The 25,755-nt window shown below is 49.4% G+C and overlaps 1 protein-coding gene across 1 annotated transcript in view; it reads left to right on the top strand.

Moving 5' to 3' along the window:
- The first annotated feature begins 3,258 nt into the window (after window positions 1-3,258).
- The window catches only part of LOC135899884 (uncharacterized), a 285,314-nt gene continuing 262,817 nt past the window's right edge, over window positions 3,259-25,755 (top strand). The window contains exon 1 of the mRNA XM_070533328.1: window positions 3,259-3,466. Within this exon, the coding sequence (XP_070389429.1) occupies window positions 3,259-3,466 (208 nt within the window). The remainder of the gene's footprint in view (window positions 3,467-25,755) is intronic.

The raw sequence follows: 25,755 nt of genomic DNA, 5'->3' as shown, positions 1-25,755 counted from the left end.
CGTATGCTTGTGTTCGTTATTTGTGCATGTTGTTTACGTGCGTGCGTATTGTGCACGACTGCGTCATTTCGTACACCACCAATCTCATCTAGAGTATCGTGGTAGGCGTAAGGCCAGGCGAACATCTCCAGCACCATTAAACAACTTCTCTCTCTCTCTCTCTCTATCTGTCTCCCCCTAAACCCATGAGAAAAACCTCTTCAACCTGCTGTAATTTGGACGAGCTTTAGGTTTTCCTAGAAATCCCCTTTGGGCACAGCAGTTGGGTCTGAAGAAAGCGGGTAACGCGCTGACCTTTTCGGCATTGAAGAGACAAAGCGCGGAGTTATCGGCCTTCTCTTAATGAACAAGATAAAAATCGACTTTATTGTACATACACGCCCTTGAAGACTTTCAGCTACATCGCTTGTTTCTCTTGGTGACATCATCGAAACAAAAAAAAAGTCTGCACTGAATATTTGATTTCATTAATTCAATTATTACGAACAACAGTCTGAATTTAGCAGGAGGTCTGCAGATTGTAGGACCGATGTTCAGCCGCTGGAGCTCTAAGACCTCTAAAGCGGAAGGATTACGTCAAGAGCCTCTTATATAAAATACTTGGGAATGGAGAAATAATTTTGCTGGATATCCAATTCCCCGAATAGTATGAGAACTGTTGCATTAAAAACAATGAAGTTAAATTATCCCAACGGTTGAAAGTGGGTTTATAACTTAGCCCATCGTATTTCTACAAAATGTTTAACATTGCAAGATGTCATGAAACTCGAGTATCAAGATTTCAGATTCGTGACTTCGTTTCAAAACACGGTGTGACAACTGTGTACGCCACACTTGTTGAGAAATCTAAGACGGACAACACTGATTCATCATACATTCCATTCCATTCCATTCCATTTTGTAAGAAACCACTGATTCGGGAGCCGGACATCTGCAAAACTTTCGTAAACATAGTAACGATTTCACGTAAGCTATGAAGTCGTACAATAAACGTGTTCGCTTCAAATGCTCTTAGTGGCGCAGTTTACAGAACTGAAATATCTCTTACTGGTGCTGAGTTAAGTATTCGTAAACGTCTTGCATGAGTATTTCTTTTTTTATTTGAGGTTGCGGAGATTCGCCAAATTTTCTGCAACATGGCTGTCCTAATTTTAAATTCTGCTTCCTGTAGTGGACATGACTGGGCGTTTTCTCTCAAATACAGCAAATTTTGTTCAAATCGAATCAGCGGTCGTTTAATGAGAAAACACCTGCGTTTGGCATGTATTTGGATATGAAAATGAGTGCGAGTCCAAGATAAAGCTTCCCTGAGACATCCCGCGCGGCAAGAACAGCCTGTAAATTTTTAAGAAGGTACTCTGGGCGGACAAGCTCCCTTCATTTCTTACCTGTTAACCACCGCTTCATTTCAAACTTTTTTCGTCCGAATCACCTTCATCTTGGCGTTTTCGAGCACGTGTCAAGCGAACGTGCATCACATGAACGTGCGCGTTCGAACACGAGTGAATTGTGATTCCGGAAACCACGTACGTGACAGCGCATCAAGTGAATTGATTAAAAAAGATTCGCGTGCAAAACCTATTTATACAGGGTGTCCCAGCTAAATTTAGCCAGAGCATTAATATGTGCGGATGCCGCGTAGCTGGACAGAAGCAAGGTAATTTTGTTTGCAGCTGCTTGGAGATACTGAAATTATTCTTTTCATGCCGCCTAATTAGATAATTAGCCCTAATTAATTATTTAACTTGTCTAGTATTAAATTTAGGTGAAAAGTGTCAATGAGAAAAGTGTAGAGCGACGTGAAAAACTCCCGATACAGCTTTCTGAGGCTCAATGCGTGCTAGATAAAAGTGTTTTTCCGAGTGCGAAAGATGTCCACAGATGCACGCAAAATTGCCGCGCGACTGGCCGCTCGAGGCACTTTGCGTGTATTCGCGGACTTCTTTCACGCTCGGAAAAACACTTATTTAACATGTATCGAGCAAGAGAAAGGTGTATCGGGAGTCTTTTCGCGTCGCTCCACAATTTTCTCATTGACACTTTTCATCTAATTATAATATTCGAGAAGTTGAATGATTAATTAGGAATAATTACCTAATTAGGCGGTATGAAAAAAAGAATATTTTCAGCATTTCCAAGCGACGGCAAACAACATTAGTTGGGTCCAGCTACGTGGCGTTCGCATACTTTTAAGCTTTGGCTAAAGTTAGCTGGCACACCCTGTTTAATGTCAACCCTGTAGGATGCCATGACGGCGGACCCGCCGTGGTTGCTCAGTGGCTATGGTGTTTGGCTGCTGAGCACGAGGTCGCGGGATCGAATCCCCGCCATGGCGGCCGCATTTCGATGGGGGCGAAATGCGAAAACACCCGTGTGCTTAGATTTAGGCGCACTTTAAAGAACCCCAGGTGGTCAAAATTTCCGGAGTCCTCCACTACGGCGTGCCTCATAATCAGAAAGTGGTTTTGGCACCTAAAACCCCAAATATTATTATTACTATGACGGCGGTCGGATTGGCGTGCCGTAGTCCCGGCATTTATAAGGAAAGCGCAGGCGAAGCTCCGTCCAGCCCAGCCGAGAACCAAATCACTTTTTTTTTTCAAAGCTTGCGACATGAGCCACGCGAGATGCGAAGTGTTGATGAGGACACATGGTGATGCGCGTTGATGAAGATCATTCCACAGTGACTATAGCTACACGTTTTGAGGCAACAACAACAACAACAAACGAAAAGCCATTGAAACCTTTGGGATGCTGCATTGGCGCATTACGGTGCCTTGTCATTGTCGTTCTTGCCCGCTACTTATTTCAACGACGCAAAAGCGGAAGCTCTTCGGCGCCCGTTTGTAACTTTGTACCGGCGAGAGAAAGGAGAACGGCACGAAGTGCTCTGAAACATCCCGAGCGAAGTTGGTGCTTCCGAGTATTGGGACGGGGAGGTAAGATCGAGAGCCGCGAACCTGAAAGGGCGAGCAGGAGAGACGGGCGGCGGGAGTGGAGAGGAGGTACAGAAAGGGGAGAACGGAGGAGAGGGGGGAGGAATAAGGAGGAGGAGGCGAGCTCACCGATGTGAACGGGACTCCGAGCGCCAGTCCGAACTCGGACGGCGCGCCGGCAAGCGGTGTTGTGTGTGTGCCTTCGCGTTAGCGCGAGGAAGGAGGAGCTGTTGCCGCCGCCCGTTTTGTGAAGGCAGCTACGCCGCGTGGCTCGGCGTCTCTTCGGTGAAGCCCACCGCGCCGACCGATTACCCCCGGGCACATGGCTTCGGACGGGCTGCCGTCGGGCTGGCGCCGGCGTCGTCACGCCGGCTGGGGCGTTTCGGCGACCTTGGTCGCCGGTTGCACGCACCTGTGCCTGTGCCTGTGCCTGCTGTCGTCCTGCCTGCCAGCCGGTCCGCTGTCAGCTCTGTCACCGGTTCTCGCGGCGCCGTCGAACGTCAACGACAAACCGTCCGGCGGGAAACCACGTGAGCAATGTTTTTGATCACGTAAACGAGCACCTCTTCACGAAAAAAAAAAAGAACTTTAGCTCGTCTGTAGACGTATCAACGTTTACGGCATGCCCGGTTATGGGAAACGTGGTTGGCAGCAAGAATTCAAGTAAAGGCCTTTTTTTTTTTTAACGCTTTTGCCAAACACAGCGCATTATGGGCGATTTTGCGTTACACGTGTTCCTGCCGAAGAAAAAAATTACATAATAAATAAAGCAATAAATAAACGAATAAGTAAATAAGACGCTGCGCATTAAGGATTACGTCGCTGCGTACACTTTACGCCAGAAGCTAGGTACGATATGATAGGTCAGTGCAATAATAGCTATGGGCCCTCCTTGGTCAAACTCTGTGCCAACATCCCGTCCTCTCAGGTTTACGTCACTTGCAAAAGCCCGGTATCTCGCAAAGGCCGATTTCCGCAAAGAGCTGAAACTCTTGAACAAGGGTGACCCACTGCGATGACTTTAGATGGCGGGCTTCGACCTCCGCTCGTGTAGATTGTATCCCAACGAGGGCGTCGGAGGGGGTGAGGGGGCAATTCGAGAACAAGTCACGTTACCGCGCTTTACGCGCATCTCGGGGAACACCAGATTTACATATTTATCCGGAGTCCTTCAGTGGCGCGCCGTGCATACGTTACGTGTAGCTTTTTGAAGACATCATACTGCATTGAGCTGCCAATCAATGCTAAGGAGACGCAGTTTCTCGACTGCTATTCACCGCATACCTGCGCAGAATAATAAAGGTGCTACGTTGGTGCTGAATAGATGTGACGCCTAGCACCAGAGATCAGTGGTTCGCAGGTGACATTGTCCTTCTTTTAGAAATGTTGCAGACGACTTGTATAGTAAACGACTGAGGACTGTATCCGGCAAAGCACAGGCAACCGGTAAGCTTGAAGATTATCACGCAGAAAACCAAGGTAATGTTCAATAGTTCGGTGAAGGAACAACATTTTTGTTGGTCGTCAGTTCTCTAAGCCGTCTACCAGAACCGTGTACCAGTTCACCAGTCAGAAGAGTAGCACATCGTGAGAAAGAAGCTTTAAGACAAATAAAAACGTCGTCGAAAGCATATGGCAGGCACAATTGTGTCATCAATGGCAGCCTATAAATATTTTTGAAGAGTACACAATTAATGAGTTCTGCATGTGTATGAACACACGGGGCCATTATTCGGTCAACTGCGACTTTTACCGCACTCTAAACAACAACAACAAAGGCAAGGACTTGTAACTACGCATGTTTGCGCGGTTGTTCATATGTGTAAACAACCACGCAATTATGATTACCTACGAACCCTGTTGAGGCCTTGTTGCGCATACGGAGCACACGCTTGAAGGACTAAACCACAATTTTAGAAGCCAAAAACCACGCAACGAACGATGGCGTGGTAAGTGGATGTTGCCACGTTTTAAACGAGGCAGCAATAGAGGAGTAAGTAACTCTTTGGATTCCTCTACCGTACGCCGACATTTAAATAAATATGAGGCACGCCCGCATCACCAAAGATAGGCCGGGCCTAAAGCCAACCAAACTAAAATATGGGTTTTAAATAACCCAATGCGTACACTTTGAATGAAGGCAATTCAGGAGAGTAAAACAATGAGGTACGAGGACTGCACTTTCTGGTTACGATAGCGAATGTACGTACGTATTGAGGGAAATTAATTAACGCAGTTTTGTTCTGGAACGGACAACATCGCACTCGCGCTTTCCGTTCGCCGGTGAATTTTATTTGAAGATTTTATTTGAAGCATTCCGCTATTAGGTAACGTCACGTCGTTTTATATAGGTTAATGTACGTATCATGTAGTCGTTATCTCATTCCATTCCTTGTAATTCTTCCACTTATGAAGATATATATTGTATAATCCCTCCTTCACACTATACTCCTAACGCACTGCTACCTGAGACGTTTCATGAACAAATAAAAAGAAATCAATCTCATTTCAAACAGAAGCGTCAGTAGCTATTACGTTGTCAGTGGTTAGCTGGTGTAGGTGGCCGTGTAAGATATTAATTAAATCTTGCCTTGGTAATAGTTTCCCATGATTAGCAAATATGACCTCGAACTCAATTTTTAGCTCTGTAACGGCATCATTTGAATGGCAAACTTGGCGTATGGACACATGCAATTTTTGTAACTGTGCTTGTACGAATACTACCTGAGGACTGTGGAATCTCGACCACGATACCTGGAAAAACTCGGCAGGTTCATTCACAAAAGCATATTGCGTAGGTCTTTTTAAATATTCATAAATTTTTATAAATGTCTGAACCGTAAGTATGCCGAATCTGCAATCTAGGGTGGGTATGTGAGCTTCCTGATATAAAACAGCGTTTGCAACAAATGTAGGTAGCCCAAGGCATGAACGTAGAGCTTCACTTTCTAAAAGTATGAGAGGTTTAATTATGTAGGTGGGGCCACCGGAAAATATCACGCAGCCGAATTCCAATATGGGCCGAACATACATTTTATAGATCATCAGTAAGGTATCCCTGCGTAGTCCAGAGCGACGGTGGCTGAGCCGGCGGAGCATAGCTACGGCTCGTTCTGCCTTTGTTTTAATATGTTCAATGTGACTGCGCCAGGAGAGTTTGCCATCGTAAATGACAGCAAGGTACTTGACTTCGTCAACTTGAGGAATGATTTCCTGTCGGTATTGTAAAGATATATTAATACAGTACTTATTATACCGTAATACCGAACACTAATACCGCACTTTTGCTAATATTTAACGACATGCATCACCCCTCTAGCCATGTCTCCAGCGTTCCTAAGTATTTCTGCAGTGACTGTTGTAGTGAATGTATATTATGTCGGGACGTGAAAAATGCGATATCGTCCGCGTAAACATAAACATGTACTTCTGGACACAAAGGAATTGTGCTAAGCAAAATGTTAATTAATATAGGAGAAAGAACGCAACCCTGTGGTACACCTCTTGTCTGCTTGTGTTTGGATGCCGAAATACCGTGTTGGTAACAATAAAACTCTCTATCTCTTAAAAATTTATAGATGCAAGCGGTTATATAATTTGGTAAATTCGTAGACTGAAGTTTGTCGAATAAAATACTATGTTCTACAGAGTCGTATGCTTTTGATACATCTAGCGTCACCAAAGCTGCGTACTCTCGTTTGCGGTGAGCAAGTTTAACGCGGCTCTCTAAATCTACATGGGTGCACGATATGGAGTGGCCGGGACGAAATTCGTCTTCCTCTAGTCCCAATACAACTTCTTCCTTCTCTTCACGGTAACAATATGGTGCACCATTGATGGGTGTACCACTTTTTGAGAGATCGTACGACGCACTGCGGAAGATATGTAATGATACTGTCCGACCGCTCGCTGCAGGTTTTAGACGCTGTTGAAGGGAGGAACTTGCTCTCATCAAGAACTATGAGTAAGGGATTTATTTACGATATTTAGATTACGACACGAGATACATTTCAACAGTCTAGCATGACTCCCAAAAGGAGCACGAAAGACGAAGCACCAAGCACAAAGCCCGACGCACCCGAGCACACAACACACAAGCACAAGAAACAGCCGAAAACTGCTGCTTAAACACCCACTGTCCTCCCTAGATCCCTAGGTGAGGGAAAACTGCCGTCTAACCTTCGTCCATTTGGACCGTCCACAGTCGTCGTTGGAGGCATCGTCGACCCGCCTTGGAGGGGGAGGGTTCACACACTCTCTTCCGCACTTTGTTCTCACTGAACACACTGAGGTGAACGGGTCCTCGTACACATGGGTTGTCACGCTTGATCCCAGCGGGCGCCTCTTGAGTCCAGCGCTGACTACTCCCACTCGAAAACGCCAAAACGGACAAACTGTCCGTGCCATTCAGAACAGTGGTCAGCGATAATGGAACTTGGCAGATTGTGTTTAGCAAGTTTCTTCAAAAGCACCTTACATCCCTTAATGTTCAAGATCCGTACGCCTCAAAACTTTCAAATGATGTTGTTAGGTTTCTTGAGGAAGGTACTTCCATTGGTTATGTGTTTTCAGTAGATGTTGAAGGATCGTTTTACTCTGTGCCCCACGATGCCTTATTTAGTTCTGTCAGAGATGCTATAAAATGTAACGGTGTAGTAGAGTCCCAAAACTCCTCTGAAATGTCAATAGACAGTTTTATGAAAATGCTAGAATTTTACCTTCATGTGACGTTTCTCTGTTTTGAGAACAAGTTTTATCGACAAAGACAAGGGATTTGTATTGGATCCTGCGTAGCCCCGGTGCCTACTAACATTTTCTTGACAGTGTATATACCGCGCCTTGGAGCCAATTTTAAAAAGAAAAGGTGTACTAGAAGTGTTCAGGTATGTTGACGATTTTTTAATAGCTTTTAAGAAACTGAACGTGTTGACTTACGCAGGTGGTGCAAGCACTGTCCTAGACAGTTTTAAAGAGGAGGTACGGGGGTTGGTATTCACGCATTACCTACCCTTGCAGGGGCGATTACAGTTTTTAGACATTAACATTACCTTGGTTGAAGATCATGTATGTTGGCTGTACGCACCTCGAGCACAAAAGGAGCTCCTTCGTTATGCGTCGGCGGATTCAAAAACCGTAAAATGTTCCATCGCTAAACTTTGTCTTGAGTATGCTCTCGTGAAATCGTGTCACCATGCAATGCGTGCGAGCTTTGACAAGCAATTTGATAGGTCGGTTTCGGCGGGGTTCACAAGCACGGTTATCACAGCAGTGGCTGGAGCGATCTTGCAAAAAGGTAAAGGTTCCATGGTCAAGAAACTGTGCACACAAGAAAAACTAGCTGCGAAGCCGGAAGTGGTTCCGTATGTATATAGGATAGCCCACAGTATGAAAAAGGTGCCAAACAGACACGGCGTCCCAGTCGTGTTTTCGGCTCCTCGAAAACAAGCACAGCTCTGCGCCCGCGTCGCGAGCGAGGGTACTAGGAGCAGCTGCACCAAAAAAACATGGAAAGCAGTTTGTAAACTGCTGTACCGGTGTGGTATGTGAAATACCTCTGACCTGCGGGAAAACCTATGTGGGCCAAACGGGTCGATGCGTGAATGACCGTGCAGCTGAACATGTGCGGTCGCTGAAAGAAGGAGGTGCGCCTCTTTCGCAACATTGTGCAAATTTCACTGCGTGTGACCGGGCGGCAGAACATTCGCCACGAAAACAATGCCAGTACTGCAAGAAGTGAGAACCACGGTTCGGAGAGATAAAGATACTTGGCAGAAGCAGGGAAGCAAAGGCACGTTAGGTTTTGGAAGCATTCCATATAAAGAATCGAGGATATAACTGCGTTAGTGATGCTTCCGTAACCCTCTTCAAAAGCGAAATGTCCTATCTAAAACGGTTTGGCATACGATACATTACGGTCATTGTGCGCATGTCTGTGATTTTCCTGATATTTGCAGATTTGTCGGTGAATAGAGATAGATGAAGATGGCGCTTGTCCTGTGTCGTTCTCCCTCTCGTGGTCGTCTCAGTTGGCGCTGTTCCTTCCTAATCCTCAGGTAGCCGTCGCGACTGTCAGCGGACTGTGACGAATTCCGGGGGCCGCGAAAACGCACCCCAAAACCCTCTTTTCTATGAGTTCTCTTGATCCAAGTAAACCGTGAAGGCGACAGCGAATCAGGTAACAATACTCGGTCCGCCGAGCGTAGCTAGCCTTGCAGGCGTCACCGAATCTCCGAAGGAGGCGCAAGGTTGACTAACCTTGGGGTGGTCTCCAGTTCTCCGAAGGAGGTGCATGGTCGGTTAGCCTAGCTGGCGTCGCCGGTTCCTCAAAGAGGCGCATTGTTGGTTCTCCAAAACGACTCGTCGCAGCGGTCCGGGAAGAGTTCGAAGGTCGCTAGCACAGCAGGACGATCGAAACAACTGCACTGGCTGGGAAAGGTTTGCAGGTCAGTACCCCTGCAGGCCGATCGTAACATCGCGTGATTCTTGAGCCAACTATCTAACAAGTGTTCGCGTGGCAGTGATGGAACGCACTCTACAACACAGCTCGCGTTTCTATTTGATCCTCTCGTAACTTAATCGAGCGCTGTCGCACTAACGGTTTCTCTGTAAAGCGTGCACGAGTAGGCCGATTTGAGCGGGCCCTGTGGTCGCATACCTTTTATGCGAAGCATATTACTAGAGCTCAACCCAGCTCCTCAGGCGCGGCAGTTTCGCCTTCAATACCACTTGACACCGTGACGTCACGACAGAGGAGAAACGGGGCTCCAACTCGCGCCGTCGCTCGCGGCGTCGTCTTCAAGGCTGACCACATGACACCGTGACGTCACGACAGAGGAGAAACGGGGCTCCAACTCGCGCCGTCGCTCGCGGCGTCGCGGCGGTATATAAGCAGCTGCGCTTGCCTCTGCTAGACACTCACGAGGTGAGATGCCTCCTGGAGACAGAGCTGCTCGTTGGAATGAGAAGCGAAGGTTGCGGCGTGCTACAGAGACTGTTTCTAGGTGGCTTTGCTACGGCGCAGCGACTACACGCCCCGCATCGGACGCGGTGAGCGTCGAGCAACTCAGCGTTCGGCGCGACAACGAAATGTGCACCTGAGCAAGCGTCGCACGCCTGAGCCGACGCCGACGACACCGGCTTTTCTGCGACACGAGCTCCTTACGTTAAAATAAAGGCTAGTATGCTTCGCATCCTGGGCTTAACCTTAGCTAAGCCACAGCCATTTTTTTCCCTCAATGAACTATCTATCTTTTTTTTCTATATTGTTACACGTACACACACACATGCATACACACCCAAACAAACACGCACGCACACACGCGGTATTCTTTTTCATACGGAATTTCACAGCGGGAAAACGAACGCTACCTGAATATCCTCAGTGCGACCGATATGCGCGTCTGGGTCCGTAAAAATATTTATGAAACCTAAAACTTGTGTGCCTTCTTTACCGAGGTTCGGCGCGTATGCTGGATCGGCTTGCTTGCTGCATGAGGCTTTATGCAATGAACATCCCGGGGATTGCATGATAAAAAGTGGGCCTATTTCGGAGAGCCTAATCCGTCTGCGCTAAACGTGCTTGCTTAGACGCTGAAACGCGCTGCAGGAGACGAACAGCTCTGCGGCGTTCAATTGCTCGCTTCCCGAAAACATATAGCTTTAGATGGATTCCACATTGTGCGTTGGATCACCATAATTTCCTTCTTTATTTCTCTTTCATCTGCTTTAGATTTTCTTATTTCTTCATTGTTGTTTTCTTTATCCGTGTCTGGCAGTTACCCCTCATAGGTTTTAACCGTTTCTGAGACAACCAGAGTCTTCATCGTTCCTATTTGATGCTGCTTAAACGTCAAGGAAGATAACCGATGGTCATTAAGTGTTACGGACTGGATTTCAAGGGAAGGGAAGCGTAGCAGGGGACGGCAGCAAGTTACGTGGGTGGATGAGATCAGGAAGTTTGCAGCGACAACATGGCCACGATTGGTACCTGACCGGGGTAGTTGGAGAAGTGTTGGAGAGGCCTTTGCCCTGCAATGGGCGTAGCCAGGCTGATGGTGATGATGATGATGATGATGATGATGATGATGATGATGAAAAGTCAAGATAGGATGTGTTTCGTTGGCCTAAAATTCGAATCAGTAATATGTATTTTTTTTCGAAATTCTGAAGGAAATAAAACTCTGCGCACTTGAACAATACCTGAGAATTGCGGCATTTACTTTTTGCGACATTTAGTTTCGTGTCGTAATTTTTGTAGTAACTCTATGCCCGTATAGCGGGCAAGCGCCATAATTTAAGAAGAAAACTCGCAAGCTCCGCGAGAGCAATCACGCGCCCTGGCTTCCTCGCGTTCTCCTGCGTTCCAGCGATCCACGAAGAAACGAAGGCCATTCCGGTGCACCGGAGAAGGAGAGACCACACCAAGCAGAAGCCACTCATGTAGTACAGCACGCGGATGATGGAAAGCGAGTGGGATACATCCGGCGTCGACCAGTCGGCCCTCGAAGTGTCGACCCTGACCGGTTCTTCGAACGGTGAGGAAAGTGAAACGGACGACAGCGCCACACTCGTCGCAGTTGTGTGCTGCGTGCTGGCGTGCATCATCGCCATAGCCATCGTGCTATTCCTATTGGGAGGGCTGGACGACTATGACTCAGGTGACGACGATGACATGGAATATACGACAAGATACCTTCCCGCTGGTCGTTCCGCGCCACGGCCAGTGGTGACTGATCGCCCCACAACGAAAGCGCCGCCACCGGTGACCGCTCGCCCTAGAGTGACTAGGCCACCGCCTACAACGCCAAGACCGGTAACAACGAGGCCGTCCCCTATTACACGTACTAAGCCTACGACTACACCCGTCACCACGACTACGCTGAAAAAATCGACTGCGCGACGTCCGCCACCTAAACGCCCACCACCACCTCCTCCTCCGCTTCCTGCGACAACTAAACGCCGTCCACCACCTCCTCCTCCACCTCCTCCGACAACTAGACGCCCTCCGCCACCTCCTCCGACAACTAAACGTCCTCCACCACCAACAACAACTAAGCGCCCTCCACCACCTCCTCCTCCACCTCCTCCGACAACTAGACGCCCTCCGCCACCTCCTCCGACAACTAAACGTCCTCCACCACCAACAACAACTAAGCGCCCTCCACCACCTCCTCCTCCACCTCCTCCGACAACTAGACGCCCTCCGCCACCTCCTCCGACAACTAAACGTCCTCCACCACCAACAACAACTAAACGTGCTCCACCACCTCCTCCTCCACGTCCTCCGACAACTAGACGCCCTCCGCCACCTCCTCCGACAACTAAACGTCCTCCACCACCATCAACAACTAAACGTGCTCCACCACCTCCTCCTCCACGTCCTCCGACAACTAGACGCCCTCCGCCACCTCCTCCGACAACTAAACGTCCTCCACCACCAACAACAACTAAGCGCCCTCCACCACCTCCTCCTCCACCTCCTCCGACAACTAGACGCCCTCCGCCACCTCCTCCGACAACTAAACGTCCTCCACCACCAACAACAACTAAACGTGCTCCACCACCTCCTCCTCCTCCACGTCCTCCGACAACTAGACGCCCTCCGCCACCTCCTCCGACAACTAAACGTCCTCCCCCACCTACAACGACTAAACGCCCTCCACCGCCCACTCCTCCTCCTCCGCGAACTCGGCCTACTACGCCACCTCAGCTTTCAACGCCATTCATAAAACCTATCTCGCTTCTGTGTACCGTCAGTGACCGGTCATACAACCACACCGTCTATCCGCAAGAGGGTCTGTGCGACTATATTGTCTTTGACTCGATGTTCAAGAATAATCGCAACCGACTTGACCGGGACGTTCACGATAACTTAAACAACTTCCTTTTAAACGCGAGGGCACACGAGGGCCGCAAGTCGCAGCAGTACGGTTTGAGCTTCGCCTTCGATCATCACTTGGAACTCAGACGCGATCTGAAGAGCTCCCACATCTTTAACTACTTGGACTTCAACGTGTTTCACTACGGCATAATCGATTGTCGCACGCAAGACGCGACTCCGGCCCAAATAGACCAGGTGTTCGTGACACTCATGGTGATAAAACGCGCACTCGGGAATGTAGTACCCCGCACGTCCGTCATCCTGGGCGCGCAGTCCGCCACTACCAAGTGGACCAACTACTTCAAAGCCAAGTTCAAGAACACCTTCACGCCGGACCTGTTCATCTCGCTGGGCCACCAGATGCGGGGCGATTCAGAGAAGAGCCGGTGCATCGCCACGCCGCCAGCCATGCTGCAGAAGCCTACGGGGTTTTCGGAGGAGTACGACTTGCACGACGCCGCGAGAGCCATGGCGGCCATCGCTTCGCAGCCCGACGGACCAGCCATCTCCATCTCCGTCTCGTTGAAGGGTCGTTGGTCCATGCTGAAGCCGAGCGCCAAGCCCGAGGTCTTCGCGCCCTGCCTCACGGGCGCCATCAAGGGGGACCAATACGGCGGCTACTGCAATGTGGTGAGAACACCGCCCTACTCGGGCAACCTGTTGCACGATGCGAAGAACTACGCCATGCGCGCCTACGACCCGGTGAAGCGGCTCATGTTCGTGTACGACAACGAGCAGACCCTGTGCAAGAAGCTATGCCTCATCAAGGCCAACTACAGCAAGCTGAAGTTCGGCGTGGCCATCTACGACCTGGACTTCGAGGACGTCGACGGCACCTGCTCGTCGCTCAACACTCAGGGAGCCTACAGCCGCACCAAGGTGGTGGGCAAGGTGCAGAGGTATTTAGAGCACGAGTTCACCAATCCGTCCAAGGAGGCCGAGTGTTCCCAGCTGTGGCGATAAGCCGTTTGAGACCTTGACTGATCTATTTAATGACCGACGCTACCATGCCGGTTAATAAACAGCTTACTCATCTTGGCTGGGGTTATTTGACCGACGCGGCTACGAATCGGGCCGTTTCTGATTCGATTGACAAGTGCCGGCTCCTGGTGGCTTTTGCTTGTTTTCGTTGTATACTCTTGTGTACAACGCTTGGCAATGTATTGAGGTCTGCTTGGCATGAGGGGCAAGGTATTTAGAGGTAATTTGTTAAGTGACACGCTCACCGCTTCTTGGTTTTGCGTGGCCATAATTCAGTTGGTCATCGGGGAATATTCTACGACCTCTGGGAGGACGCAAAAGCGCGTTTCTGTGGGAAAGAATTGAGGCGGACGTAACCGGCATCGTCTGCATCAGTTCCTAACATTTGCACAGCAAGCAGCCGAAAACAAGCGCGTCGGAACAAAAATATGCAACTGCAACAGAACGCGCTATCGTTTCACAGACTTAATGAAAAAATAAAATTTTATGTTTACTTATTGTTTTAGTCAATGTAAATATACACAAACTACGTGTCCAAGACCCATTGACAATACTAGTCGTGGTTCCATGCTTCGAGCAACACAGAAGCACACGAGAGGGACATATCTCCCTCTCACGTTCATCTCGCGTGTCGTCGTCATGCATTTCTCGTCCAGCCATCGACTTCACTCTAACTTGATCACCCAGCTCTCACCTCACCCCTGTCGTCACACAGTGGCCGTCATATACCACTGTTGTCACGCTTTCGTCGTCACGCTGTCGTTTTATCATCCTCGCATCACTTTAGTGACGTCATTCTATAGTCGTCAAACCACTCTCCGTCGATCTATCGACTTCGTTCTTGCTTTTTCATCCCATCCTATTTATGGTGTCGCCTATCAATCATTATTCTGGCGTTGTCACTATTGGGCGCTCATTCTGGCGTTGTCATTATTGGAGCTTCGTCACTCGGTTGTCGTCATGCCAACGTCGTCACGTGTTCGTCGTCATGCATTCCCTCACCCTTCCGTGGTCCTCATCATCCCATTGTCCGTCAATTGTCCTTTCATTGACGTGGTCCTGTCGTCGTTGTACCGTATTTGTCTTTTCGTCGACGTCGTTCCTTCTCCGTCATTCCGTCGTTGTCACTTCGTCGTCTTTATGCAATCGTTGCCATGTCGCCATGTTCATGGTGACATGACGAAGCTTGGTTACGGCAACAAGTGCCATAGCTAAGTGGGAAGGTACTGGAGTATATCGAATATAGCAGAAGCAACAGAAGTATCGGAATGACCTCGCCTTTGCGTGAACAACGCCTATGGAAACGGCTTACGGTACTGCTTCGGTCAAGCGACAACTCCACACTGCAGCAACTGTGGCTCAGTGAACATTGCATGCGTTCACTTACACAGAGACGTTTATCATTTGACTGTGCCTTAGGCCCTCTAGCCAGCCTCACGCAGCAGAGGCACGCGATGAGCTTTTTATTTGCATACTTAGAAAATATTGGTCAACTCGAGAAACCTTGGTTCGACTCTGTCACTCTCATGCACTTTTCACGCGGCAGATTCTGGCACCTCATTGTAGTACGGTGCATACACTTAAGGACTCTAACAATTGACACCGTTGCCCATGAGTATGAAAAGGCAGTACCCAAATTTTTTTGTTTAGGTTTTTCCTTGTAGAGTAGCAGGCCAGAGCAAGTTATAGCTGAGGCCGACCTCTCTGCCTTTCTGTAAATAAATTTTTCTTTCTCTCTCTAAATTATTCGTTTTTTTTTGCTCCTTTCTCCTTCGGTTTTTCTCTCCAAATATCCTTCCCCACGCAGAGTAGCCTGTGAGCAATGTCGTTACGCCGGCAAAAATCTCTGCTTTTCATTAGAGGGTTCTCTCTCTCTCTCTCTGTCTGTCTCTCTCAGAATGACACTACAGATATTAAATGAACGTGACTTCAGAAGGAAGATGTATTGCCAAATTAATCGAGTGCTAATCGCATTACCACCGAAGGCCATCATGAGAACTGCGCTGCCGTAAGTTTCTTGCCGCGTAAGCTGTTGTAGGCTCATTCCGTGTTTGTTGGCGATGTTGTACGCCGCCGCCAGTGTCCGGTTTCGGCCGCAGCTTTCGCCTAGCGCGCGAGAAGTCACGCGATCTCACAGGCCTGCCGCGTTGCATCGACACGTGCTCACTTTCAATTGCAGTTACATATTGTGATGCGTATAAAGCCATGCTTACCCAATTGATTCGTCATTTAGTGTTTCTTGCATGCCCACGCTTAGCTTTGGCATTGGCAAGTTGCATCCCTTGAAAGGAAGGAAAATGGCGCGTCTGTAGTGCATCAAGCACAATGGTGAAAGGAAGACATATCGCCGCTTAGAAGAAACATAGCGAACAAGAAGAAGTGTCACTAGCACGCGGAATAAAACGGTCCGTTCTTCATACCACCGCCAGATTCATAGCCGATCCCCGGTAGTGGGTTGAGCCATACCTGTAGGCACCAAAACCAAACCAAACCAATCGCGTTACTTTTGCTGCAGACTGAATGCTTTGGACTCTCCAGTTTCCCCTTGCATCGTATCGTGACACGTATCAAGGGATGTTACATGGGCACCGCGTAGTCTTGCTGCCTGTGTCACCTCTTCGCAACGCGTTATGGCGCCTCCTCGAAAACTACTAACCGCTGTTGAAGAAAAAAGAGAGACATATAATATTTGATGGCAGAAAGGTGGAGAGGTCTTTGTGAAGTACCTCTAGCCTGCTACTCCACACTGGGTAAGGGGTTTGGGGAATAAGAGAGATAGGATGTGAAGAGGAAGGAGGGTGGTGGTATGGTGAATATCATGAGGGCTGCACAGCATACTGTTTCTGTGCAATGCGTACGTGTACGCCTCCCAGCACAGCACAGTGATCTTCGCAGGCAGAAGTAAAAGCTACTGCGGTGTAGCTAGGAGGCTGTCTGTAGCGTTTATAATTTTTGTCGCTGTTAGCGTGACTGGTGTATTTGAACGAGGCAGTAGCACCTGAAGGACGTAGAATATTTGCCGCCGTAAGGCTTTGATGACAGACGCCACTCGTAGAGGTACGCGTGCGGCTGCAGTCAGGCAAGTTAGGGCTGAGCAGACCACTGTGCAGAGAGCAGCACAAGCCGCATGTCGTCGTCGTTGTCGTTCCGAAAAAAAAAAACTGTGCAAAATGACTTCGCCGCGAAGACCGCCTCGTGCGTGCTGTTGGAAATGCGGCCCGACAGCTTCGCCGCCGAGACGATCAAGTGCATGCTACCGAAAATGCTGCCCGGCAGCTTCGCCACGAAGACCCCAGTGTGCATGCAGCGCAAAATGTGTCCCGTTCACACCGTCACGTGCTAGCAGACGAAAATGAGGCCCGGGAAGTTCGCAGTGTGGAACATCACGTGCGAGCAACCGAAAATGAGGTCCGGGAGCTTCGCCGTATATGATAACTGTCGACGCAGGCGTAATGGACGGGTTGGTCAATGGTGTGGTTGGGAACCTTGCCTTCACTGAGGTAGGCGATTCGGAACTCTGAAGAAGGCTGTGGCTGAAGTTCAACTGTGGTGCCACTGAAAGTGACATGGCTAAAGGCGACACCGTTGCGCAGTGAAGTCGGGAGCGCGGTCCGCCCCGAGTGGGTAGCAATAAAACAGGTTCACATCACATGCCTCCACGCAAAGATTCCCGTGGTACACTCTAGGGCAATAACGATTCAAAAGTCTCAGAGTGGCACATCTACTAGCGTTGTTTACGAATGCAACAAATGTGATCCTCCAATTTGTGTACGCGGAACAGTGCTGAGCCACTTCGCTTGTGGGCCTTTACATCCCGAACGCTTAAGACGACCTCACGTTTTACCACACGGCCGAAAACGCAGATCGAGCACTGCGTGGCCAACTCCGTAGACTCAAACAACATCGCCTTGACAAAATAATGCTCCGTCTCTTTTTACTGCTTGATCAGCCCTATAGGTTTGCCACCTGCTTTCTCAAGGTACGTTCTCTGACTGCTTACAGGCTTGACGTCATGCACAATGACATCTTCATGCGAGTGTCCCTATTATGCTTCCCCGAGACTTGGGGTCATCCACATGAGGTCACCGGCTGCAGGTGTGTCGTGTCAGCAAATCGAACTGTGCACCGGGCCTCAGATATGGCAATATACGAACGGGAAAATGCGTGGTTGCCATTCAAACTCGTAGGAACACCGGACGTAGAATTTCACGAGGTGTGCGCAAGGCGTAACTCCGAGGGCATTGTGATTGCCTCAGTGTATGGGTCGTCAGGCACTCAACATGGGGCGATTGCGGACTTCTTGGCACATACCTTTGTTTCTCACCACGATGTGCCCAAACATAAACACAAAGGATCCTCACAACGCCTGGTTCGTACCCAGTGTTCAAGAAGACCTCGGCATGGAATATGTGTCAAATACGCAGTGCAGGTCTTCGCACACCAGTTCTTGTTTGGACTTTTTATTTACATGAAATTACCATTTTGCCCCGCTGAATGTCCTTCTCGACCTACTTTTCTGATCATAAAGCACACCTGAATGTGTTTGAATAAACCTATGCAAATAAACGCACGACTTGTAATACCCTTACTACTTGCAGATACTGTGTTAAATAAGTTTACGACGGTCTTCTTTGGAAACTCTCGTTCAGCTTGCGCTTCGACTATCCTGTGTGTGCAGTCTAGGCCTGTGCTTTCCTTTTCTAATCTTCCAGTATAAACGGAGTTACAGGTGGTTGAGTGCTGCTATCGATCCACCACGCGCTTTCCTTTTTCCTTTCGTCTTCCTTAGCATGCTGGAAGCTCCAGTGGAATTTCTGTACAAAAGCCGGTTACTCGCGATCTACGCACGTTGATTTGTGGACGTCGATATCGCCACAGGCTTTTCGGACTCTCGTGATGGCGTCGTCGCCACGCCAGCGTCGTCACACACGCTTCGTGATGCAGTCTTCGTCGCGGCATTGTCATCATACACCCGCCGCCATCCAATTGTTCTCATACCGTTGTCAGGCCACCGTCCTCACTGTGTCGTCTTCACGCATTGGTTGTCATACCATCGTCGCGATGCCGTCGCCATCGTTCCATTGTCGTCATTCTTACTTCTTCATCCGTCTCTCGTCACGCAGTATTCATCATACCATTGTTGTAATACTATAGTGATGGAATAATAAAAAGGTCAATCGCTTTTATACGTTTGCGTGCTTTATAGGGTTAATTGCTTAGAACGACCACTTTTAATTCGTTTCCTACTCCCGTTTGTTTTGCATGAAGGTGCCGTTGTGGGTTCTGCGTCTGTGGAGAAAAGCCCTGGACAAAATGTGGTGCGGTGTGGTCGCGTAGGTCGCCTCCAAACGCTCGGACAATCGTATAAGGTTTCCACATCTTGTTTAGAATGCAGATAAAATGGATAGGATGTACAGCACAGTACAGCAGTAAAGTTACACAGGGATGATTTGGTATAGCTCTTAGTCGACATCTCGAAGACTGCACTACATTAGTGCAAAATGAAACATTGCGGCTGTGTGGTAAATCACTGCTTGTGGTGAGACGACATGTCTGCTAAACAAAACAAGCATGCCGGATTTCCATAAGCCTTTCGGGTACATTATAGATCATAGGTCATAGTTAGGGTATCTTGATGCGGAGCGCATGGGGCCGCGCGCATCGAGGCACCCTACTGGAGGCCTGCGGCGCAGATCGGCCGTGGACAGAGACGAAAACAAGGAGCGCGATCAAAAAGAGACAGTGACGTTTCACTCCGTGAACGCGGGTGACGCGCAAGCGTGTGGGTGATGTAGGGCATACCAAGCTATCGGCCCCCGGTGCGCCCTGACTGTCTGCACCGCAGGTCGTATTCAAAACAGGGCACGCGCGGCCGTGCCATACGGAGCAGCCGCCGGAGTAGAGCGCCCATTTGTGCACATTCGCTTCCTAGCTAAATTAACAAGCACGGTGTCCGCTCGCGGGGGCAAACGTGAACGCACCACACTCGATGGCCGCGGACGCTCGCGGTCAAAACGCTGGCGTGAGGAAGAGCGGCAGCAGCAGCGAGCGAAGTGACCTTCGTGCTGTCTATCGCTTCAGCGCAAACTGAGCGGTGAGAACGCAGCGCACGCATAGCTGCGATCCGTCGGTCCACCTAGACTGTGCCCCCTAAGCAGATCGCGTTCAAGGGGTAAAGCCCGAGCAACCGCACGCGGTCGAAGTACAACACCCCCCTTCCCTTCCCTCCCCTCCACGGTGCCATGCGAAGGCTATGTTTTAACCGGCTGAGCCGGCAGCACGGCTGTGCGTTCGTGCATCTGTTCGCGAAATGCCGCCCCCCGCCCCTCAGTGCATCGTTCTCTGAGCCGATGGCTTTTATCTTTGGCAAACTTAAAGAGGAAGCTTTAGCTCGAGTTCTCCTATTCAGATGCATGTAAAGGGAGAATTCGTTTTTCTCGGCAACCACTGCACCAAATTTGACGAGGTCTGTTGCATTTAAAAGAAAAAAGTTAAGATCCAGTGACTTTTGCTTTTTACTTTTTTAGTTAGGCTGTCAAATGTTTATTAAAAATCGACAGAAATCGAAAATTTTCAGAACACATAACTGTCAAGTTTACAACTCTGTAACTCAATAACGAAAAAGGATAATAAAATTATGTGAATTGCATCTAATAGTACATATAAAGAGAACAAAAGGGATATGTTGCACATGAATATGAAAAAATGAGTAATTTGGAAATAAATCTTTTGCAGAAGCCTTCTAACCAACGCAACAAATTCGCCTAAGATGTAAAATGACATATGAGATTTCTCTGCTTTGAACGATATAGTTGGTGCCGCTTGCAGAACCGTGATATCTGTTCTTGATGCAGAGCTGTGAATTCGTAAACTTCGTGCTTCTATTTTTTTTTTCAAACGGTCGAATATTCGAAAATCTTTTTAACAAAATTCAGGCCGTAAATCGAAATTCCGTTTCCCGCAGTCACTAGAATATAACGTTCTCTCTGAAATGTAACAAATTTCATCAAAATCGGTCGAGGAGTTATCTCAGAAAAACGCTTTTTGCGTTTTAGATGTACTTGAATAGGCCGCGTCGGAGTTGGGCCCGAGCTAGAGCTTCCTCTTAAGTTGACACCACGCTTCACCATGCTCACATATACGCCAGCAACCTCGTATCTTCTTCGTCTTATCCCGACACCCGATTACCGGGCGTCGGGAAGAGCCTGGAAGTGGAGGGTGTTAAAGTACACTGTACTTACATGGCTATGCTCAGAAACGGAGAGCACTGGAGTCGGGCGTTCGTGGCGCCAGCATGAAAGAAGGAAAACGCGCATTGATGACAGGCTCCAGTGTGTCCATGGCCAAGGCGTCTGGTTGAAGTATCGCGTTGGGCACCGCATTGGACCTGCTCCGCGTTTCTCACGGTATGCTTTATTGCCATTTTGCTTTGCGTGCGAGATCAACTTTAACGCGACAGCGTTAAGGGCCACGTGTCACAGAAAATCCGTCGTCGGCGCCATTGTGTGTGCGAAAAAAAAAATGATCCCGAATCACGTTGGCCCTTCGGCCGGCGCATATGCATGACTCAAATAACTGAATTTCTCAAAGTAAAACGCGTCAGAAAATTCGTAAAGTACGACAAACAATCAAGCTGCAGACATGGAAGTGTCGAACTGTAATTTGAGTATACGAGAAAACGCATGCTTGTTAAGCGGACCTTCGAACACAAACCCTTTTTCCAGCTGCCGTTAGACGTCTTATTAGGAGGGTGATTATCTGGGCTAGTTGGTTTTTCATGAGACTTTGTAGTGCAGTGCTGAGCGGGACAGGGGACAAAGGAAAAAAAGAACGAGGACAAGCTGTCACTGCCACGTAGGAGCGGCGCGCCCCGCTCGGTCCCCTGGCAAAACCATCCAGACGGCACTCGCTTCCGCGGCAGTGGGGGCGCCTGCCTTGAGGGTTGCATGAAAAAAGAAAACAAAACCACGAAGTTCGCCTTCGTGCATATCGTTCGCCTCCAGCGTTTGCAGGTATACAATATGGTTACAGAAGCTGCAGTTGCCGGGAAGCGTGGGAACCAGTCGGCGATCCTTGAATGCTATCGCGTTCATCTCCTAAAGGCGAAGATTGAAGCGACCAATATGTGGCACCGTTATCGACCTATGGCTTTCGTGAGCTTAGCATGCCCCTAGCGCCAGCCTTGGGCATCGATCCCAACATAAAGAAAATGGTTGCGACGGACTTGTCCTCTACGCAGGCTGAAGACCTTTGCGAAGTATAATCGTGCTACCGCGATATTTTCGACTTCGACGATCGCCCTTTAGGCCAGACGTTCGCGGTCAAGCACCGGATACTTACTGGCGATGCTGCGCCTATGCCCCGACGACCGTATCGACTTTCTACGTCGGAAAGCCGAGTAATTCAAGATGAAGTGAACAAAATTCTCGATAAAAACATCATTGAGCATTCATTGAGTCCCTGGGCGTTACCTGTGGTGTTGGTTTAAAAAAGAACGGCACGTGGCGCTTCTGTGCAGACTACCGTCATCTGAACAGCAAGGAAGGACGTCTACCCGCTACCACGTATAGACGACGCCCTGGCCTGCCTGCATGGTTCCAGCTATTTCTCGTATATTGATCTTTGCTCGGGATATTGGCGGATTGCTTTCGACGATATGGACAGAGAAAAAACCGCGTTCATCACACCTGATGGCCTATACCAATTTAAAGTAATGTCGTTTGGATTAAGCAACACCCCTGCCACCTTTGAGCGTATGATGGACTGCTTACTCCAAGGTTTCACACATGCCTCTACTACCTCGACGACATCATCGTCTTCTCGCCAACGTTCGGCACTCACCTTGAGAGTCTCACAACTGTACTTGATGTATTTCGCAAGGCGAAGCTGCAACTTAACTCGTCCAAATGTCGTTTTCGCCACCGACAAATTACTCTTCCGGGCCATGTCGTTGACACTTCCGGAATACAGCCTGATCCCGACAAAACTCGCGCTGTCCGAGACTTTCCGGTTCCGAAGACAGCGGCAGACGTTCGAAGTTTTGTAGGGCTGTGCTCGTACTATCGTCGTTTTAACGCGACAGCGTTAAGGAGCTCGTGTCGCAGAAAAGCCGGTGTCGTTGGCTTCAGCGCCGTTGGCCGTGAGCGATAAATACCAGAAGGCACTTCATAACTAAAAAGCATCCTGCAAGATGGGCTGGTGGGAGTCCAACCAGGGACTCCGGAGTGTGAAACGGAGACGCTACCACCCAGCCAGGAGTTCGCTCCTTCAAAACGGGACAAAATGGCCTCTAGTGAATGCGGTGGTGCCTTAGAAACGTGCCGCAGAAAGTTATACTGCGGTATATATCGGTGATTATGACCATGTAACTTACAGAAATCGCAGTTTGACGAGTACGTAGTACGTTTCCGCTACATTTCTTCTCCGCTCTGCGCACGCGCGGATCCATCTTGCGGCAAACACAGAAGACCCCTCGTCGCAATGTACGGCGCTGCCCCGACACGTGGCGCACCACTGGCCTCATGATCGCGTCCGCGTTCATGGCGCGTCGGGGCCCGGCTATCTGTGCCGATCGCGACGTTTGGCTGGCGTAGCGCGTTTGAGTAGGCGGTGCGAACGGGATGCGATAACGCTGTCGCGTTCCACTCTTGAAGGCGAAACTTAAGCGTCCTCCAAATTTTTGTTCCAGATTTTGCGACAATTGCTAGGCCCCTAACTAATCTTTTCAAGAAAGGCGTACAATTCTCCTGGGGTACTGCAGAAGCCGCCGCCTTCTCTCGTCTCGTCACTCTTCTAACCTCACCACCCTTTCTCGCTCACTTCGACCCTGATGCCCCTACAGAATTACGTACAGATGCCAGCGGTCATGGCATAGGTCCCGTCTTAGCCCAGCGTCAGCGTGGCAAGGTTCGCCTTATTGCTTATGCGAGCCGCCTCCTAGCACCATCGGAGCGCAAATATTCTATTACGGAGCGCGAATGCCTTGCTGTTGCCTGGGCGGTTGCGAAGTTCCGTTCTTACCTTTAAGGTCGCCCTTTTTCCGTCGTCACTGACCATCATGCTCTCTGCTGGCTCTCATCGCTAAAAGATACTACAGGCCGGCTTGGTCGACGGGCTTTGAGGCTACAGGAATTTTCATATTCCGTGGTGTACAAGTCTGGCCGCCTGCACCAAGACGCTGACAGATTGTCGCGTTAACCTGTTGAAGAATTTAACTTCTCCAATATTGCCAGTCTTCTTGCGTATTCTCTGTTTCCCAGCTGCTTCATTTCGCCGGCGAGCCACGCCGTGACGCCTACATCAGAGCACTCATCGACCGTTTTGAGCACTTTCCGGTCGATGCTGCTCTACGCCTCTTCGTCCTCCGCGGCGGTACTCTGTACCGTCGTAGCCCTTATCCGGACGGCTCTGAGTTCCTACTTGTAATAACTAAACACCTCCGCTACACCGTTCTAGAAGAGCTTCACGACGCACCAACGGCACGACACCTTGGCGTATCTCGAACCTATGACCGTGTACGTCACCGTTTTTTCTGGCTGGGCCTTGTCCGTTCCGTACGACGTCACGTCGCCGCATGTGAACTTAGCCAACGACGCAAGAAGCCTTCCCAGCTCCCGGCTGGTTACCTGCAGCCGCTCGATATCCCTGCCGAGCCCTTCCATCGTGTCGGCTTGGACCTTCTCGGCCCATTTCCGGAATCCATATCAGGAAACAAGTGGGTTGCCGTCGCAGTGGACTATGCGATCCGCTATGCCGTAACCCGTGCTCTTCCGACCAGTTGCGCAACTGATGCTGCGGACTTCCACCTACATGATATCATTTTGATGCATGGTGCTCCGCGTCCATTGCTCACAGACCGCGGCCGTACGTTTTTGGCGAAAGTCATTGACGACATCATGCGCGCCTGCTCAATACAGCATAAATTTACCACCTCCTACCACCCCCAAACGAACGGCCTCACTGAGCGCTTGAACCGCACCCTAACAGACATGCTATCCAAATAAGTTTCAGACGACCACCCTGGGACCTGGCTCTACCTTACATTACCTTTGCATACAACTCTTCCCGTCTCGAAACTGCTGGCTTTTCCACGTTTTACCTCTTGTATGGCCGCGAACCGACGCTACCACTGGGCACCGTGCTTCCGTCCGCCACAGCTTCAACTAGCGATTATGCCCGTGATGCAATCGCCCATGGTGACCATGCTCCCCAACTTGCGCGTGCTCGTCTACAAGTGTCTCAAGACAAGCAGAAACAACGCTATCACCTCCGTCACCATGATGTCCATTTTGTGCACGGCCCCCTCGTGTTGCTTTGGTCACCATCGCGTAAAGTCAGCCTATGTGAAAAACTGCTTTCCTGTTATACAGGCCCATATCACGCGCTCCGCAATGTGACCGATTCAACCTATGAAATTGTTCTAGCCACGCCACTACGTCCTCCGCTGTGACAACCAGCGACATTGTCCACGATGCCCGACTCAAGCCCTACAACTCTCCGTGCACCTTGGATATTTAACAGCACCGTGACAGGGCTTCTGCCACCGGGGGGTAATATTACGATATCATCGAGCGATGCCCAAGAGACGAGCCGCCGCGAAAATGAGGAAGAAGTGGGTCGGTGTCCACTTCTTCGTCGTAATATATTACATAGCGATTGAAGCAGCGCTGTTAAACGACTCATCGGCATTGCCGTCCCCAGTCGTAGCAGGACCCGGCTTCAATTTCGATGCAGACGTGTTCCACATGTGTCACGACTGAAACCTAGCTTTCGGGCTCAAACCCCAAGTTAAATAACGTGAGATACCCAAGCGCAATAAACTGGTTTTAGCACAAAATAACCAACCGATGTACGAACCAAAGAATCCGTACTTCCCGTGCACGCGAATATGCCGGTAAAAATTTTAAATCCAGGCCAGGGATCACGTGGGAGGTCGATGATGCTGAACGCTATTGTGCG

The sequence above is a fragment of the Dermacentor albipictus genome, chromosome 2 (assembly GCF_038994185.2).
Source record: "Dermacentor albipictus isolate Rhodes 1998 colony chromosome 2, USDA_Dalb.pri_finalv2, whole genome shotgun sequence".
Taxonomy (NCBI): domain Eukaryota; kingdom Metazoa; phylum Arthropoda; class Arachnida; order Ixodida; family Ixodidae; genus Dermacentor; species Dermacentor albipictus.
Note: the sequence above shows the minus strand (reverse complement) of the source record. Positions and strands in the feature narration are given on the sequence as shown.